Raw genomic sequence first — 20,135 nt, forward strand, 5'->3', positions numbered from 1 at the left:
CAACATTGGTTCGTTAATGAGGACTTTCATCCCTTTCACAACAATGAAAAAATGGAGGCTCAAACTTCGGGGATATATTGTTTTTAATGCGCATCAATGAACTAACACACTACGTCATGATACGATACGATAAGATACGATTAACTGAAAAATACACAACAGAAAAATCAATAAGTACATGTACTTGATTGTTCTACCAATATCACAGAACACTCATCAAAATGAGTGTTCTGTGATATTGACTGTTCTACCAATATCACAGAACACTCATCAAAATGAGTAGCTCCTACAACAAACACATTGGTCCCCTGAAAGTATATGATATCAAAAATAAATCAAAACTTTAGTTTACTTCCTACACTAATATGACATCATCCATAAGTTTACTGTCAATGGCGTTTTTGCATCGAAATAAAAACATACATTAAACATGGGGCTTCATAACTCATCCTTACTGGGTCTAATCATCCCTAAACTGATTAGGCATGACCCTGTTAAACTTCTAAAATATACCACCTTATTAACAAGAACTCAACAACGATAAAAGTACTGAACAGTAACACCTAGAATGCACGAAAAGTATCCATTTTGGTGGAAAACCGTAACATCACAAACTCGATGTGATTGGCTATGAATACTGAAAGCTGATTGGCCATTGAAGTCCAAAGTCTGAATGCACAAATAAATCTACGAAAGTAAATTTTCATCTCTGATATTTCTCCCGGGCCATGGAATTTATGAGAAATAGCTCAATCAACAAATCGAATGAAAAAATGAATATTGCTGCTGAAATGTGTGTTTACTCAGTTCTTGCAATGCACATTAATGAGAGCAAGAGTTAACTTCCTAGGGGTAAAGTTTGTTCACGGGTCTATTTGTATGTCCCATGGCTGTCTTAATTTCCGCTGATATTACAAGGTTGTTGCATGCGTAGTTGAGTTTCTCAACTACAGCTAAACTCCAATTTACGCGTCACTTTACGTTGTCCCACAGGTGACCCAATAAGTATAACTGAGTTTTTCACACTGTTTTCTCTATCATTTTCTCTTCTTTCTTCATGCTCTGAATGATCGGAATAAATAAAATAAATGGTTAATATAACCTAACCTAGCCTCTGTGACTCTTTATTTATTTTACACTCCATTACAAGGACGTATATCCCTCATACACACATGCTGTAATTAATTAGTCAACACAACTAATTATGCTAATCCGTGGACTTATCAGGAATTTTACGGGTTGGTCAACATCGCGAAATATAGAATGGTTACTAAAAGTCACACACACAACTAATTATGCTAATCCGTGGACTTATCAGGGATTTTACAGGTTGGTCAACATCACGAAAGATAGGAATGGTTACTAAAATGGGAAGGTAAGAAGCTCTCCTGAAATGTGTCCAGAAATTACCAAATTGCGGCCAGTCATGACCATTTATCCAAAATCTACTGCAGCCAATGTATTTCGATGGCCGAGGAGAGCCAGCTACTCTTATTTCAAACGTTTAAATAGTCGCGAATAGTGCAAACCCTACCAGTGCCTTGCCTGCAGTTCATGGCATGAGGACGTCCGTAAAGCAGGAAGTCGGAAGTTGAAACCTTTGACCGTTACGTTGTTTATATGTGGGCAAACTTGTAAACATATTTCCCAGGGTCAAAGTTCGTGTGGTTAAGCGTGGTTCTCTCAATCGGGTGGTGTTGCTAAGGTTTTGTCTGCCCACCGTCCGTTGGTGGAGGGACGGTGGTCTGCCTTTCAGTTAAGCTGTGCCTTCACGATAATTTTGCCTTTTTTTCTCACAAACATTGGAAATTCGTTTAAGTTTTAGAAAACATTAATTTTTATATGAGGAATATTCTAGCTCGTATCCTCGGATTAAATTAGCCGATTTTATTTGATACAGTTTTTTATATGGTTTGGAGAACTCTTTGGGGCGGCGTCAGATAACAAGTGGAATGAGACAACAACATTTCGTTCATGTAAGGAAATCATATAGCAAGTACTTCTTGCGCTGGTGCAAACTCTACGAAATATTATGATATCAAAGATGTTTTCCATGATAGTTTACAGGGTTTCTTGTCTAAATTCGCGGAAATCATTAAGAATATCTAAAAAATACTACATTTTGTATGTGCAATGTAAAGGTGTTGTTTGCCGTTCCGAACGTTCTACGCCTACACGTACGCGACGTATGGTTATCATTGATCAGCTGATGATGGAACGTAATTACGTGTAACTAAACTTCTCCATAACGATATGTTACCGGCAGACATGGAGATAATAGCGAGTGAATAGAAATGATGGTGACTGGTTTAAAAAATTCACAGTGCTTGTCAAAATTCTCCAGTGTGTTCTGCTGCTAATGTGTCACCATTGTGCCTTCAATCACGACGACGTTTGTAAATTATACTTGGTATATACACTCCCAGAAAACGATGACTTGAAAAATAATCGCAATCATACCAATCCATAATCCAATGACAGTAGGTCAGAATTCGTAAGACAATAGTTGTAAACATAGCCACAAAACAGCACAGAACAGACAGTAAATAGACGGTACACAAACAAAGTCATATTCATGAAAGAAAGATATATGGACCTCTGGCCATAAGACCAAGAAGTGATGAAAAGTACATCTATATAATTTTGTTAAAAAGCTCATAAAACGGTCATTCCGGTGATCTTTTTCTGCTTTGTCGGAAGATACTTTCTGGGTGGCATTTGTTACATGGAGCTGGACCATGTCTGCTTAGTTATGTTAGAATTTGGCGCTTGGCAACGAAAAGCATGCACGTTTCCAGCGTTCCTTTCGATCTAACTTCCCGTTTATTTTTGAATAATGAGCAGTGTTTGTTTGCGCATATCATGAATATATAAGCATCCACTAGGTTTACGGACGTCCTCGGGACATGTTTCCCAAGATCTTCATACCTTCTCCTTTTTCATTAACATCACTATCTTTCCGATGTTGACCAACCTCTGTTAAGTCCACGGATTAGCATAATTAGTTGTGTTGACTAATTAATTACAGCATGTGTGTATGAGAGATATACGTCCTTGTAATGGAGTGTAAAATAAATAAAGAGTCACAGAAGCTAGGTTAGGTTATGTAAACCATTTATTTTATTTATTCCGATCATTCAGAGCATGAAGAAAGAAGAGAAAATGATAGAGAAAACTGTGGAAAAACTCAGTAATACTTATTGGGTCGCCTGTGGTTGTCCTGAACAATTACAATGGAAACGGATTGAGCTGCGTTAAAAGACTGTTTTGAACAGCGATTTCAATGATAATCGTAGTTGATAAGAACATTGTATCAAAACATTTCTACTGTCTGACAAATGCACACACAACATCCAAGGCTTTGAGACAGTATCTCAGCTTTGAACTAAAATGCACCTTATAAATAGATTTCAGGAAAGAAAATTTAATGTGAAATCCTTTGAAATGTAACATTCAAAACAATCACAATTTTTTGTGCTTGTTGACGAACAGAAGATTAATGGCATTACGGAACTTCAATTATGATTAACCAAAGGAATGTTTCTTTGTGTGTTTAACGAAAATATTCAACTACCACACGAGTCATATTTCTACGCTGAAGAAACACATGAGGTTATGTAGTGGGGAAGCAAGGGTTAACTAGCAAAACCAGAACAAAAGAAGTGTAAACCGCTGACAGTGACAGTAGAAAGCAATAGTGTCTACGGTACTTTACGGAGTTAAAAAACAAGAAAGTTCAAACCAAATGTATCGCAGTAGTTTGAGGTGCAAAAGCTATCATGGCAAGGCGACGTGTTCAATGAAGATCCTGTTGTTTTAGTTCGAAGACTGTTTCATGTAGGTCATTTCCCCCACACTCATCATGACCTGAGTTCAATTAGTCTAGAACATTCTCAAGGTCACTGCCCTTGATGACCTAACAACCTTGAATTCAATTAGTCATGTTTGGAATGTTCTGGAAAGTTGATTAGTTGTGTAAGGGAGATAATTTTAGAACAGTAATTAGCATGTCAATAAAAGTTCTAGATTGTTCTTATATGCCTTTATAAAAGGGACGTGCTCAGCTTCCAGTCAGACTTTTGGGATCGTGTCTCTTGTGTGTTACTAAACTCCAGCAGTAGTCATTCTCAAGACTTTTCAAGACCTTCACTGCCAACGCTGGATTTATACTGTGGACTTTGTGCAACAACAAGCCTGCAAGCCGAAGGACTGTTCATTCATATTCATCCGACTGACTATTACAACTCTGAGACTGGAGCTTTGCCGTCCCAGCTGAGATAAGTAATCTGTACACTTTTAAAGCTTGTACTCTATCCCTGACTTAGCAATTAGTTTTATTTTTGTAATAAATTTTGTTTAAACGTTAACTGCTGAGTTCACCCTTTTGTTCGTTTTCTCTGCACGTAACAGAAGACTGTTTCCCGTACTGGTGACGGCAGTGGTGGGGACTGCAGTGGTGTGAACTGCAATGGCGGCAAATATGAATCTGATACTTGTGGGAGGTGTTCTTGTAACACACTCGTGGATGCGAAGTTGTAATCTGGATAATAAACAAAATTGTTCATGTTTATTCCAGTTGATACCACAGAGAAACATTGATAGAGTGGTAACGGCTATTGTTTAAGGCGTGAAGCGGTTACGTAAGCAATCCATGTTTGCCTCGCCTCACGAAGCTCTTGGCTCTCTTTTCCGAATAGTGCTGACCGTGCACCCTTCGGTAATTTTCGGCTTTTCACCAATTGTTAAGCGAAAGTATGTTCGACAAAGTTTGTGTTGTTGTTGTCGTGTGGTGCTGATCGGAATTGATGTGCTGGCGAAAACCGGAGTGTTTTGAGCTTAAGGAAAGTGAGTTTTACCGTTTTAAAAATTCCTCTCATATTTTTATGAATATATAATGAGTGTGTTTGAACCAAATTTGAAAGTCTTTTATCGATACTGTCTGGTTTTACTCAATGGTTTACGGTCAGTCATACCGTCTTTTACACGTGCGTCAAGGAATGACATGTTTATGAAACTGCTGGCGTGTTATGTTTTGATTGGCGTGAAGCAGTGTTTCTGGCCTGAGAGCTCACAAAGTAACTATGGTTGCTACGCGACTGGCAGTACGATGCCATCTCGTCGTATTTTTCGCATAATCTCGTGTAATTATCAACCACAATACAAACAAAGCCTCAAAAAGTTTAACACCTTTGAAGCTCATTTTAATATAAAAAGCCAATAGTCTACCGAGACGACCATGGAACAAAAGGCATGCAAGTGTTGCCACTCTGTCTATGCTTCTCTGTGTTGATACATAGGATTTTGATAAAACATTTGTCCATATAATGGGTTTCCAAATGGCACCTGATTCGATACGTAATATGACAAATGCGGCTGGGTTAACAAGTAGGGATTGTAGACCTGTTGATTTGGCTGCCCATACGGTGGTACTGTAGAGGGTAGCGCCGAAATGGAGCTCGGAGTAGGATAAACTGGCTCAACAATAGCAGTCGAAGAGTTACTTGACTGATATTCGCTCGGTGAAACAGCTGACATTACAGGAGCGCATGGGGCTATATTTTGCAATTTTGTTGCTCCTGGCGAGGTGGAAGAAGCTGGATTTTGCACAGGGGATGAAACTGGTGAGAATGGAGTTCCTTTTTTTCTGATGTCAGCGGTGTGGGTTTGTGGGTAGATGTTGGCGATGATGGAATGCACCGCTGCTTCTGTGAATTAATAGAAGTGTCATTGTATCCTTGTTCCTTATTCCTTGTTGGAAATGTCACTCTGTACTCGTCGTTAGTTTCTAACGTTTCCCTGATTGGATTTCTGATAGTAGTGGATTTGTATTTACGATCATGACGTTCATTAAATGAATAGATGATATCCTGAATACTTCCTTTGCTACATCGATATTGGCAGGAGCTTTACCTTTGTAGTGCCTCTGAAGTATTGCGATATCACTTTTGATGACTGGGGTCTTTGGCACAAGTCCAACCGTCGTCCAAATCAAATATTTATTCTTGGTTGTATTGACAAGCGCAGAGTATACCTTTTGGAAAAAACGATTTGGAGGCTAACTTAAATGCCATTTCCTTTATTTCGGAAGTGTTCTGTGACTTTTATATGCCCGATTTCAGTTTCAAGATGATTGCACTGGTATCCAAGAGTCATTGTTTTCAAGTGGAATGCTCGTTTATCAAGCCACATTGCTCTGATGACACACACTCATCAAAGGGACATCGATGTTTGTCATGGTCTCCGTAAGTGTGACACTTCCTACACGTCTTAGCACCTGGTCCTCTTACAGGCTCTCTCGTATACTTTCTTTGAAGCCTGTCATGTTTAATAATTACCATTGAAAATTCAGTTCTGTTTGTAATGCCAAATGTCACAGTTCTCTCAGACTCCAGTGCAAGTCCTGAGGTGGCTGATAATGAAAATCACCTAGGTCAACGTCCAAAGATCTACTCTCTTCCAGGCTGTCTTCCAAGCGTGCTTGTTTTGATGGAGGACGACTGTTTGTTGAGAAAAGTTGACATAGTTTCGCTCTCTTCATCTGCTAAAACTGCTTCGAGACTTTCCTTCGACAATTTGAGGTGTGACTTTGGCGTCTGTAACTTAGTCACTGCAATCAGGACCATGCGTTTGATGGATATGTTTGATCCAAACATGTTTCGCATGTTGTATTTCATCTGCAGTGATAGGTCCACGTTTCTGAACAGCTGATTTCTTCAAATTCGAGACGAACCTTATGACCAAGGCAGACACACGAACGTGGCAGTTCGCTGTATCTGTTTGCATCCATGATGAATTGTGTGCCAGTCCCTGGCATTTTGCATTTCAGGTCGTTGACAGTTTTGTTATCTCCTGGCTGATCTGAGTTACCAAGGAGATTGTCGTCCCTTGCAGCTGACAATGGAATGTGATGGGTTGCACTGTCAAACATTCGCTGATGGGCCAGTCGCCGTGATGTAACCAAGAGGGTCCATTCCACCAAAGTTTGTTCGTCACAAGGTTACGCGCGAAAATCCCTCATGTTAGCAAATCTGCTGGATTTTCCTTGGTAGGACAGTATTTAGCAGTGCAAAAAATTCCTCTGATATTGTTTAACATGATTGTCAATAAAGACCAGAAGTTTCTTGTCGCTGTTTAACCAGTGTAGAACTATCTCACTGTCTGATCATAAAATACATTGTTGAATACGTAGTTTATCCGTAAATGCATTGCACAAGAACTTGATTGGCCTCGAGCCAACCAAGGCAGCCATCAACTCCAACTGACGTAGAGTTAGTTCTTTGAGAGGTGCAACTCGTGTTTTTGCCGTTACTATTGCAGTCTCTTTGCCATGATGAAGGTATGCGATAGCATCAACTGCCTTTTTGCTCACATCGGCAAACACGTGTAAGTTTGGTCTTGACTTTCAGGTTGAATTGAAGAAGTGAAGTACTGACGCTTGAATTTTAGCTCTGTAGAATAATCGCAATCATACCAATCCATAATCCAATGACAGTAGGTCAGAATTCGTGAGACAATAGTTGTAAACATAGACACAAAACAGCACAGAACAGACAGTAAATAGACGGTACACAAACAAAGTCATATTCATGAAAGAAAGATATATGGACCTCTGGCCAGAAGACCAAGAAGTGATGTCAGGTGTCAGATTTACTCAGATCATGCGCTATATCTGTCCACTGTTTACACATTTCATTACGGAGGTGTTCATCCCAGGCCAGTCCTTTCTTCCACAATCGCTGTATGAACACCTTTGTCTTTACATGAACTCGAGAAAAGCAGCCAAGCGGGTCGTACAGGCTCACTGTAGTTTTGACGACTTCGCATTTTGTTGTGAGACTATCGACTGGTTTGTGATCTTTCTTAGCGTAAGTTAGTTCATCTGTTTTGGTCAACCAACGAGGCCCGAGCATGTGTCTTGTTCGAGTTTATTGTCTGCTTCTGCAAGCACACCAGCTATACACGATTCGAACTGGTGGTTTGACTCGTTATAGTATTCGACCGCTTCTTCATTGCTGTAAATTCCGCTGAGGATATTGTCCACATAAATATTGTTCTCGAGGTCTGCCGAAGTTGAAGTGCATTTGCGAGATTCTAATAGGCCTTTACAATGGCATTGAGAATGAATGGGGAGGTGATGGCTCAAAAAAGTATTACCTTGAAACAGTATGCTTTGGACGAACTTTCTGGCTTCATCTGCTCGGATAACCACAAGAGCTTTGTAAACTGATGGTGTAAAGTGTAGAAAAGCTTTCTCGATGTCGCTCGAAAATGCGATATGGTTTACGCGAAATCGAAGTAGAAGTAGCATTTTTTCGTGTTTTATGCCATATTCAATTGTTGACATCGCAGTGTTTTGTGAAGTTCTGATTCTTAGTGTAGTAAGATGGTCAAAAAAGACTGAATGGACAATGTCTTATTTTTGAAAGAAAAAGGGGCCATCACCAAGCATGATGCTAAGGCCTAGGGCACTGATTATCAATTTTGAAATTTACACAACCAAGAAAATATGTTTGTCATGAAAGGGAATACTAAAATAGCCGATCACACCTTGCTCGATAAAAAAAACATGAATGGGCTAAATATGCATTATTTTGTTGTAGCTTAGAATGGGTCCGCTATCCTACATACCCTATTCAAGAGCAGGACATTTTTCCCAATTTAAGTGCATCAGAATTCTAGGAGTGGTAAAGTTGCACAACTGCCTAATTTAGTGGACTGAAAGTTTTCTTTGCATTTTCATCAATTTAAACCTCTTTACTTCATGACTTTCCTTTCCATAAGTTAAAATTTTCCAGACTGATACACATAGCTCATGCTTCAATGACAAAAATGTGATCTTTGGTTTGACTAATATTATGTAGGGATACTTGTTATAGAGGCAAAGGATTTATCCAATACTAGAAACTCAAATGTCTAGTTCAATGCCTTATGTGACATTTCTCATATCGATACTTACCATAATTTATACTGTCGTGCTGTAAAGTTTCTCTCCTGCTATCAAAATGAATAATCCCTTTTCAGGTTTTTATCATGACTTTCCTTTCCATAAGATGTGACACATCTCCTGAGCATGTCGTTTACAATGTTTCGTGCTTGCTTGTCTCGAATGTCGACGAGAAAGTTTATCTTATTCTGGTAGGAAGGGGTCCTCATCATAAAGTCGGAAGTGCTATTTCACGTTAGACGTGGCTGCAATGAATAAGATGCCATAATAAGTATCTTTTTTCCTTTAAGGTTCATCAGTCAAGTGTCAAGATGGCAAACACAGTGTGTTTGTGCTGTATGCAGAGAAAGACACCGAGTGGTCAGAAGACAATCTAATATCGTACCTTGAAGCAAATGGTATCTCCTGCTTCCATGAGGAAAGAGATTACCCTCTCGGTCATCATATTCTCGAGATCATTCGAAGATGTGTAAAGCATCACCCAGTCACAATTTTGATCGTGAGTAAGGCCTTCAGCGAGAGGTATGATGACGCCATGTTTACGCTGTTGCTTGGCAGCAACTGGTATCGAGACCATCTGATTGTTTGCGTTAAAATTGAGGAGGACTGCCGTGTTCCGAAACCACTGGAGAGCATCACCAGCTTAGACTTCTACAAAGTGGCGGACAATGAAACAGAGCGAGAGCGACTGAAGGAGAAACTGTTAAAAGCCATAATCAGGCGATTGCGGAAAGCAGAAAGACAGAGACAGAGAGAGTTTCCATATCAAGCCGAAGATGAATCTGTAGGTCAGTGCTGACATACTATAACTATTACTTTAATGTATAAGTTCTTGTGTTAATTCACACTTATATTAACTTACATCGCTATCATCAAATATACGTATTATTGAATGATAGAACGATGAATAATATTTTTTTGTTATTCTGCGCACAAAAGAATATCAAATCACATACTGTTTAGTTTCTCAACATAGCATCTGTATATGTAAAATGCACTGTTCTTGTTTACATTTGAATTCTAGTCCAGACCAGAATTCACTCGTCAACAAATATACTGCAATTTACCCACGTGCAGGCTTTTCAGCATTAATAATTTTTAGATTTTGATGATAGACAAAATTTACATCTACTATAGTAACCTGATCGATGCTCTGGCAATAGAAGACAATGTACATAAAGTACTTAGCCATTGTTTTTAAGAGACCAAATATACTATGGCAATTATGTGCCGTTCTCACATTTTTTGTTAATGAAGGATTGAATATGATCAGTGAAGATGTTCTTGGAGTCGTCATCAGTGAGGTCCATGTAAAGTCCCTCTACACTAACTTCTGTTGACACATTTACCTCGAAAATGACATATCTAGCTTGGTAGACACCTTTCAACCGGTATTTAGAATGATCCCACCATTCACAAGGCCAAAGCTTCGATAGGAGTCAATGTTTATGTCTATACTATCTTCTTCTATCTTTTTCAAAACTAATAGAAGGCTCTGTTTTTCTAAATTTGCAGATACAAGTCATGTTGTTGGACAGTACAATGTCCAACCAGTGACTCAGCATCTCACCATATCATCTGAAATAACTCATAAATCATTCGAGCTTCAAGGTAGCCTTAGCAAAGACAGATTTGCATCTGTTGACCATTTAGATGAACCAATTGATGTACAGTATGGTGCTCATGTCAGGTCTGACCTAGTACAACAACAGGGTAGGTTACAAATTCCTTTATAGATCATTGTCAGATTTGCTAACACTTTTAAATACTGAAACGTGACCCACACATTTGTAGTCATGTTTAAATTCATGATATATTGAAAGCGTACTCCCAGATGAAATATATATATATATATATATATATATATATATATATATATATATATATATATATGTATGTATGTATGTATATATATATACATACATACATATATATATAATGCAATCGAAATAATTTTGAAAGTGGCTTCTAACGTTAGATCTGAAATTATGAGCTTGGTAGTATTTGTTTTATATTGAAAGAACTCCCATAAAAGAACAAATATAGTTAAAAGCACATTTGATAATATCAAGCAATACCGTATATTTCAGAAAGCTACCTCTACCATGGTAGTATGGATCTTTGATTGAATTCTTCAAATGCCGTTGTGAAAAAATACTTCCCATCTGACATCTTATAATACTACTTAAACTCTAAAACTCTCTTGTGGTTATTAAAGACAAAGGTGTACCTTTACTTCGCAAGGACACTGCAATGAAGTTAGGCGTATTGAAAATTGGCATTGGTCCAAATGTTGCAGCATTAACAAATATATCCGATAACCTGCAGCAACAATACCCAGATGTGTTTACTAGTGTGCGAAAGCTCAAACCAAGCAAGTGAGTCTCCACATTGATCCAACTGTAGAACCTGTAGCACAATCAGTAAAACGAACATCATTTAACTTGAGAGACAAGGTAGAGGCAAAGACTAATGAGCTGCTTGACTTGGACACAATTGAACCAGTTGATATACCTACATCTTGGATAAACCCAGTCTGTGTACACCCAAAACAGGAAATGACTTCAGACTCTGCATAAACATGCAAATAGCCAATGAGGCAATCATACACGGCAGACACCCTACTCCTTCAGAGGATGAACTTGTACATAATGGGAACGGTCCAAACGTATTTAGCAAATTGGACCTAAAATCGGGTTATCACCAGAATCCCATTGGATTACTACATTTGCCCGCACACAGAACTGTTTCTGAACTGTTAGAGGTTTCTCTTTGGTATAAGTTCAGCTGGTGAGCAGAATCAGCATAATATGGTCACACCTCTGGTAGGCATCGATGGCGTCGAGAATATGTCAGATGACATCATAGTTCAAGGGCCTGGCCAAGAAACTCAACTCATGGCCACCGTTTACATACAGTCATCAAACGGCTAGGTGAGTGTGAATTAACACTCAATCCGATGAAATGCCAAATCAATATGGGTGAGCTTGCTTTCATGGGAATACTGCTGTCACAGCTAGAACGAATAGGGCCAACACAGGAAAGAGTTAAAGCAGTAATGGAAGCCAGAGAACCCAAAGATGCATCTGAAGTGAGAAGTTTCATGGGCATGTTTAGTTACAGTAGCAGATTCATACCAAGATTAGCAACCATCTAAGAACCCCTGAGGAGAATCACAAGAAAGAACATACCTTTCCATTTTCGGTCAAGAACAGAAAGCAGCATTTGCAGAACTGAAGAACAAGCCTTGCAAAGGCAACAACATTAGCATACTTCGATAAAGACGCATCAACATGGCAATGGCTGATGCAAGCCAAGAAGGCTTAGGAGCAATGCTGGTCCAGAAACAGAAAGGTCCTTTCATCCCCGTATGCTACGCAAACCGAAGCTTGATAGACTGTGAACGTAAAAACTCTCAGACTGAACGGGAAGCACTAAGACTAATGTGGGCTTTTGAGAGATTTCATGCATTTATTTATGGCACGAAATTTGACTTGTGACTGATCATCGTCCTCTGCAAGCCATCTACAGCCCCAGACCCCGACCATGTACTTGAATAGAGAGGTGGGTATTGCAACTCCAACCGTATACGTTCAGAGTTGTATACCTACCATGTCCTCAGAAAATAGCTGATCCACTCTCTCGTCTTCTCAGTGATGGAAAACACAAGATTGAACATCTGCCTGAAGCTGAAGAATATGTACGCTTTGTTGTATTGAATACCACCCCACGAGCGCCAACAACATGTGAGGTAAAAGAAGCATCTGCAGTAGATGAGGAAATTGCCAAGCCGAAAACTGCTAAGAAGACAGGCAGATTTGACAAGTGCAAGCAATATAGTTGCAGGAGAACTTTGTCCAATCGGACAATTAGTACTGAGAGGTACACGCATTATACTACCCTGTAAGCTGAGACCACAAGTCTTAGCATTGGCACACGAAAGACACCTCGGAGTTTGGGAACAAGACAGAACCTTAGAAGTAAAGTCTGGTGGCCAGGTATGGACAAGGCAGCATTGTAGGTCATGTCATTGTTGTCATCTGGTGGCAAGACCCGATCCATGTGAACCATTGAGACCAATACCACTACCTGATGGTCCACGACAGGACGTTGCCACAGATGTACTTGCTCCATTGCATTCTGGACACTCCACATTGGTCGTCGTAGACTCCTATAGTCGCTACTATGACTGTGCAATACTGACCTCTACGACAACAGAGAAGATAATTGACTGCTTAGACTTCCAGTGACAATCATGTCAGACAGTAATCCTCAGTTCCGGTCAGAGGAACTTCAGGATGAAAGTGACAACAACGGAGTCACACATCTAAAAGTTACAGCAAGATGGGCACAAGCAAATGGCCAAGTAGAACGCAGAAGCAGATCGCTCATGAAGAGAATCCGCGTACCCCAGGCTGAAGGATTAAACTGGAGAAAGGAGCTAAGAAAATATGTGAAAAAGTACAGAGGTATCGACCACAGAACAACATACATGAAAAAGTCTGGCTGAGCTGTTGTTCAAATGTAAAATCAGAGGTAAACTACCGGAGATGAACACAGAGCATATACAGAGCATCCCAATATGGATGTACGAGCAGAGATGCTGAGCAGAAAGGTAGAGCCAAGATATACGCAGATGACAGAAAGAATGCACAATATTCTGAAGTACAAGTTGGAGACAAAGTTCTTGTAAAACAAAAGAAAACCAACAAGTTCTCCACCCTGTTCAGCCCAAATCCTTACATCTTGGTAAGCAAGGCTGGAAATAGTGTTACAGTTGAGTCTCCCGATGGTGCTCAATATTCAGGGAATACTACACATGTCGGAAAATTTGTCACTGACACCAGTGCATTGAAACCAGAGCTAGAGCTCGCCAACACACCTGGACAACCAGTCTTCAAGCAAGGACTTACCATGTATGAACATATCATGTGATGATCAGTTGGTACCAGAAAGTGTAAACAAAAGCCAACAGACATTAAACACCCCTACTGTAGGCAACAAAGAAAGACCTACCAGATCTACAAAGTTCGCATCAAAATACTCAGACTTTGCAGTGCGCTGGTAACTTTGAAAATGTTCTAAGACTAAAACATTTGTCAATACCATTGAAATTTCGAATTGATTTCTAATGAGACTAATTACAGAAAATGATTTCTTGATGACACAAATCATTGTATTTATTACTTCATTAGATGATTGTTTATATGGCAATTTGTTTAAGACTGTTTATGAACAATGAACATTGAACTGTTTGCTTCCAACCTCGTGTTTACATTCCATTTGTTATCGCCATGAAAATGTCTTTCTCATAGGAAAGGAGGGATGTAGTGTATCAGATATATGACATCTGTAGTACTTTGCTTTATTTTACCATGCATTGCATTATGAGATGTATAACCTCGTTCTGGTTCTTGGGCAGCATGGCATGAAAGTAACAAAGCACATGTCTGAAGATATAATTCTGAGCGTCCCCTAATCTATTGAATAAGAGTGACCAACATTGATACCGATCAAAGTGGAATGTAACAGATGATGTTGTCGGTTTCTTTTGCCAAATTGTTTGAGTTGTTTATGCAAAGTGTTATTTACATGTTATCAACATTTTCACATGTCACAGCTTCGTGTACTTGCAGAACAGGTCGTGCTAAAGTCTTTTGCATCTATCATAGAGGGATATAACAGAGTAAAAAAAAATCTTTACCAGCAGGTAGAAATATAATCATCAAGAAACAGTTGTACTATTGTTATTTCGCAAGTTGTCTTAAGCTGCAGCCTGTCATAGCTGGAATATATGATCGCAAGGGAAGATGTACCGGATAACATTGAGCTCTAAATATACCGAACTTTCAGAAATGTTATCTTTTTTCCTCATCGATCAAAAACATGCAGTAACCTTTGTTTTTCGCTATTATCTTTGTTTTGAAATATTCCTTAACGAAGTTGTTTCTCTTGCAAAGTAGTTTAGCCTGCATGACCATTTCCAATTTGTCTATAAAATACTATTTGCTTAAAAACAAATTTAGTCCCGTTAAATCTGCTCATGTAACATAAGCTTATGGCAAAATGTTTTGGGTGTTGCTCTGCAGGTAAATACCCATGGTATGCGTGCACATAAACTGTGGTAAACAGTAAATATATCTCTGATGACAAAGATCTATTTGGTATTTTCAAAGAGCTAGCCCCATTTTAGGATGCAGAATGGCACTTTTTCAATGTCTGAGCTTCACAGGCGCACCTGTCACCAAGAATCACTGCTCCATTCGAGCTGTATGGTGCTACCACCTGGATGGCGAGTGCCCATCACACCATGCTGTGTCATTCATTTCATACCCGGGGTACACAGGTAGACCAGTCACCCAGTATCACTACTCCACTTGAGCCATGCATTGCTGCTACTCAGGCGATAGGTGTTGATCAACACACTGTTATTCATTCGAGTACGCGAGTGCGAGTACGTCATGAACTCTAAAGCTTGTGGAGGGGTCGCAGTCAAAATATTATCACAAATTAATTCGGTTACTGAACCACTCTTTTTTAAGGGTGGGGATTTGGCCGAGCGGTTTTGACTGTGCTTTGTTTGCTATGTGACTTGGTGCCCCATGTTGTGAGTTCGAATACTATCAAAAATCTACTGTACTATATACCTGAGATGCAAGGGCTCACCTGTCACAGAGGATCACTTCTCTACCCGAGCTGTGTAATGCTGCCACTTTGGCCGCGAATGCTCAACAACACACTGCCATGTCATTTATTACATGCCTAGGACGCACAGGTAATGCTGTAACCCTAGATCATGACTCCATGTGAGCCGTGCGTTGCTGCCACTCTGGCTATGAGTGATCCATACATGTACACTCTGACAGTAATATTACCGAAATCGGGTATACCTTCTACTGAAATCCACTGTTAACTTAGAAAGCGACCGATGATATCAGCATTTTCTTGAAATATGAGCAAATGAACTGTAAGAATATAACAGCTTCATCATGCACCTGGACAGTCGACTCTTATTCGACAGGAGTACGAGATGGGTCGAGATCTTCCAATATGTATGGCAAGCAAGGTCCGACACGATCATTACCCTTGTCATTTCAAAAGATCTGCTAATTAACCATCCTCACGTTCATATCACGGCTACTAATTACATTTGATAAGATTCTGTGTCAAATAAAAATACTTCCCTACTTGTGTGTGTATGGACTATACGTGGACCTGCTCCTTGAATCAACGTTCTGCTCATGGAATCAAAGTTCTCAGCCTTCTTCGGTTTCCCATGATGTACCAAATTTACCTTCTCTGTACGCTCTTTAACTCTGCTTACATCCTGTGTTTGCATGAACTTAAGGCTTCTGTCGACATGCACGGCTGACCAGATGCTCTATCTATAAACATAAATCATCAAAAACAGATCATGTGCATCGTGGTATCCAGCTTGGTTTGTTTGCCACCCACTCAACACTGCTTGGTCTCTACCGTACATAGCTTAATAGAAGTCCCTCGTGAAATGTTTGCTCTATCCAACGAACCTTTGTTCATACTTTCAAAAAGAGTTCCCCTAAACCGTGCTATGATCATCGATATTGATCTGCTTCGCTCTTTGCTATCAAGATTTGGGTTTAAACCTCATTTGTACACCTGACATTCACTCTATATTAGGGGAAGCCAGCTCAGCAGTGAGCACCCACCTTCCAGATCACCTTATTCACACTTAAGGCAGGTGATCCAGTGACTGTTACCAGAGTTATATTCAGACACCAGACAGCCTTCTTGGTACTATATATCCCAAGCATTGACTATCCCATAGGACCATTTGGCACTCTGCAACTCTGATTTGCTGCTTTTTGGACATTTCAAACAGTATCTTTAGAGATTTTCCTTTAGTATTTACAGAAAAGGAAGGCATCATGCACTCATTTGTCTACTCACCATCCAACGTTACACTGCCATGCCTCCACCAGATGCCTGTGCCATATCGACGCTCCCATTACCAAGGACCAAAAGCCTTGTATTGCTTCCACTCAGACCAGGAGAGCTCATCTATACACCATCATGTTCAACATTCCATACTGGGGCCGTACAGGCGCTCCACCAAAGTAACTCAATTTGGGCTGTGAGCATCACTGTCTTCCACGCTTCTCATCAAGTCACCTAATCCTCAACAAACTTTTGTAGGGTCTCTTTGTGCAATCTGCTTTACTCTCCTCCGCTTGTGCTATTCATTCCATGTACCCCAATTCAAGAATGTGGTTATCACTAATATCAGTGACCTGGCGGAACCACCTTCACTTCCGGCTCCCTTAAAGGTTTGCAAACTAAAGTTTACAACGAAAACCTTTGATTCGGAAGAAGACTAGCAAGGACCACTGGCCCATTTATAGAGTGTTTCGTTTACTTTGTGTTTATTTGTTGTGTTCTTTCTAGTCGATTGACACCTTTACAAATAACAAAAATTTACGATATTCATTGCTTATCGTTTAATTGGGAAAATCGTGCACAGTCACCATTCTTTTTCCCTTTCTGTTTTTGCATTATCACAAAAACAAATAATGACCACGAGTGTTACAAATGGGATATTTTGCAAATCTAAAAACAAAACAAAAACAGTTTGTCAGTTTGTTTAGTGTCTCAATATTCAATTATGTCTGAATGTTTAATGCAACTAAGTAATCGACGATGACTTGTCATTCATTTACACGTTATTTTTATATATCTTTTGAAGACGATGAAATTGATAAACTTGGCATCAAAATCAAGTTCGAAGAAGGGATAGCATCTTTTGTTCATCACTATGCACAAGGTTCCCCTCAAAACCGCAGATTAGCTGAACAATATATATTGCAAAAGATTATCCCAAAGTGCCATCAGAACGGAGATCAACTAAAAGATCTTGCCTGTTGTAAGAACTCAAACATTGGCATTCCTGCCCTGAAGGCATACAGAAGCTTCGTGGTAAAAAATGCCATCGGGCAATTCTTCCATCACAACATCAATGCTAGTGCAACGGATATATCAACAGGAGCAGAATCGCTACTTGAAGCCGAAAGAGCTTTAAGTTCATCACTGCAAGAAAAGCAAGACAGAGGACAAATTGATCTCACTATGGAGAAGATTTATACTTACACGGATGCTCTGGTAGGAATTCTAATAGGACGCATCCTCGGCTTTTACAGCAAAGATGTGATGCCCAACAATGTTCGCTTGACTATGAAGGCATTAAATGAGAAACTACATACCCTTAATCAGCCTAATTTGACGCTATTCAGAAAAGATGAGAAGTTGACGCTATTTGATTACAATGTTGGGATATGCCTTAAGGCATTGGAAAGAATACAACAAGATGGCGAACGGTTGATGGGCTCCATACTCGGCAATAAATTTAAAGCTGCTTCTGTCAGGTTAAAATTTCGTTCAATGGGAAGCAAGCTCGAATTGCTGGCAGAAGGCTTACGAGGTGTTGACCTAAACGACAGGAAAGGACGAGAAAAAGCAAGCAAACTAGAAGGTTTTGACGTCTACCTATTATTACAGCTATTGGCTTCCAAGGTAATGTCATAAAAATGGTATTATATGTTGAAAAGATACTTAATGTAAATTGACATTTGTTATGTCGCAATGAATCGCGGCTGTTATTAGAAAAACTGTAAGTGACGCCAAGATTATACGATTGCTTGATTGTCTCTCATCGTCCATCGACATTCCTTCTCTGAAACCGTTCAAGTTCGGACAAGAAGGTCCAATGAATGACCTCACTTTGATTTGTTCAAATGACAAAATTTGCATGTGCAAGTTGTTTTAGACTTTTGTTTATATTGACTACTTGTTTTCCTGTATTCTCAAGAAATTGTATGACATAGCCGAGCTGTGAAAATAGATTTAAATTTTACTCTGTGCATGACTGAATTCAGTGCTGCTTGGAGAAAATTGGACGAACATTGCAAAGCATTATGACTAAAACAGTCATTTACATATCACCAAATGCAAATAAACGAGAAAGAAGTCGGTTTATTAAAGTCGGGTCACTAATCCAATACCTTTATATATTATTTTAAGACTCTTCATTCCGAGGGGAAAAGTAAAATGGAATCATTGCAGCATCTACAAACATTTATTGGCATGGTGATGAGAAGACCAAATAAGCTCAGTGACAGATTTGTTACTGCTGTAACAATTATCTTTTCGAGACTGCTTGAGATATCAGGCGATGAAGGTGAGTTTCATTACCTCAATAGAAAACACCAATTTTTGTGTGACTTTACTGCTCAAGCCACGATACTATTATTTCTGGTAAAGTGGACAGTATTATTATTTGTATCTAAGCAGTCATGCAGCTACAGTTTGTAAAAACATGAAACGTTCACAATAATGTTATGTTGAAGTGCTGTTTTCTCACGGACGAAAGACTTGATCTACGTCCTGAAATTTCATACTTCACTGCTCTGACCCAAACCAAAGTAAATTTGAATTGAGTATATTCTTCCTTCGATTTCCATCTGTCTCGCTGTTGATAGAAATCACTGCGTTTGGAGCCTAATGTTACAGAAATTTCTGCGGCAAGGCACACTCGATTTTCATTTGGATAGCACAGGCTAAAGTGACGCGTACGTACACTTCTGAGGTCACTGTTACTTCAATCACCACAATATACTTGCTCTCTCTGTAATCAGGTCAAGATTTTCATTTTGATGATCTGCCTTGTATTTACATATTGGTGGTCAGAGAAGTTCTAAATATATCTTGGTTTTGGTGTAATGTAGATTGTAACTCGGGAGGGGGACACTTCCATTTCTTGTCATTATGTATACCAGCCGCCTAATGGGATGGGTTTCTCAGCGACTTGATCTAACAATGGGGTATTAATTCCACTGTAAACCTGAGTAAAAATGGGGTTGATTAAATTTGAGAGCCAATTCGTAAAATACAGAACGAATTTCAACCGTCCGTTCCCGTCTCACCTAGTGCTATGACAGGCTATGAGCTGCACTCAATGACAATAAGCCTCGATATCTTTTAATGTGGTAGGGGAACCATGAAAGAGACCCCTAGCTTTAGCAAAAGTAAGTGTCTACGTTATTATAAAACATTGCCACTGATTGGTCAGAACTCGATATTGAGAAGATTTTTGGCCTATAGTAAACATCCTTACTGCTCCAAGTATTTATCACGACAGCTCGTAGACATATTACGGACG

At 39.5% G+C, this 20,135-nt stretch overlaps 1 protein-coding gene across 1 annotated transcript in view; it reads left to right on the forward strand.

Annotated features, from left to right (window-relative positions):
- Nucleotides 1–20,135, forward strand: part of LOC139133227 (uncharacterized) — a 56,807-nt gene that overhangs the window by 13,425 nt on the left and 23,247 nt on the right. Inside the window, exons 3-6 of the mRNA XM_070699717.1 lie at nucleotides 9,235–9,732; nucleotides 10,460–10,657; nucleotides 17,667–18,490; nucleotides 18,998–19,154. Of these exons, the coding sequence (XP_070555818.1) occupies nucleotides 9,235–9,732; nucleotides 10,460–10,657; nucleotides 17,667–18,490; nucleotides 18,998–19,154 (1,677 nt within the window). The remainder of the gene's footprint in view (nucleotides 1–9,234; nucleotides 9,733–10,459; nucleotides 10,658–17,666; nucleotides 18,491–18,997; nucleotides 19,155–20,135) is intronic.

Source organism: Ptychodera flava, chromosome 5 (assembly GCF_041260155.1).
Source record: "Ptychodera flava strain L36383 chromosome 5, AS_Pfla_20210202, whole genome shotgun sequence".
NCBI classification, from domain to species: domain Eukaryota; kingdom Metazoa; phylum Hemichordata; class Enteropneusta; family Ptychoderidae; genus Ptychodera; species Ptychodera flava.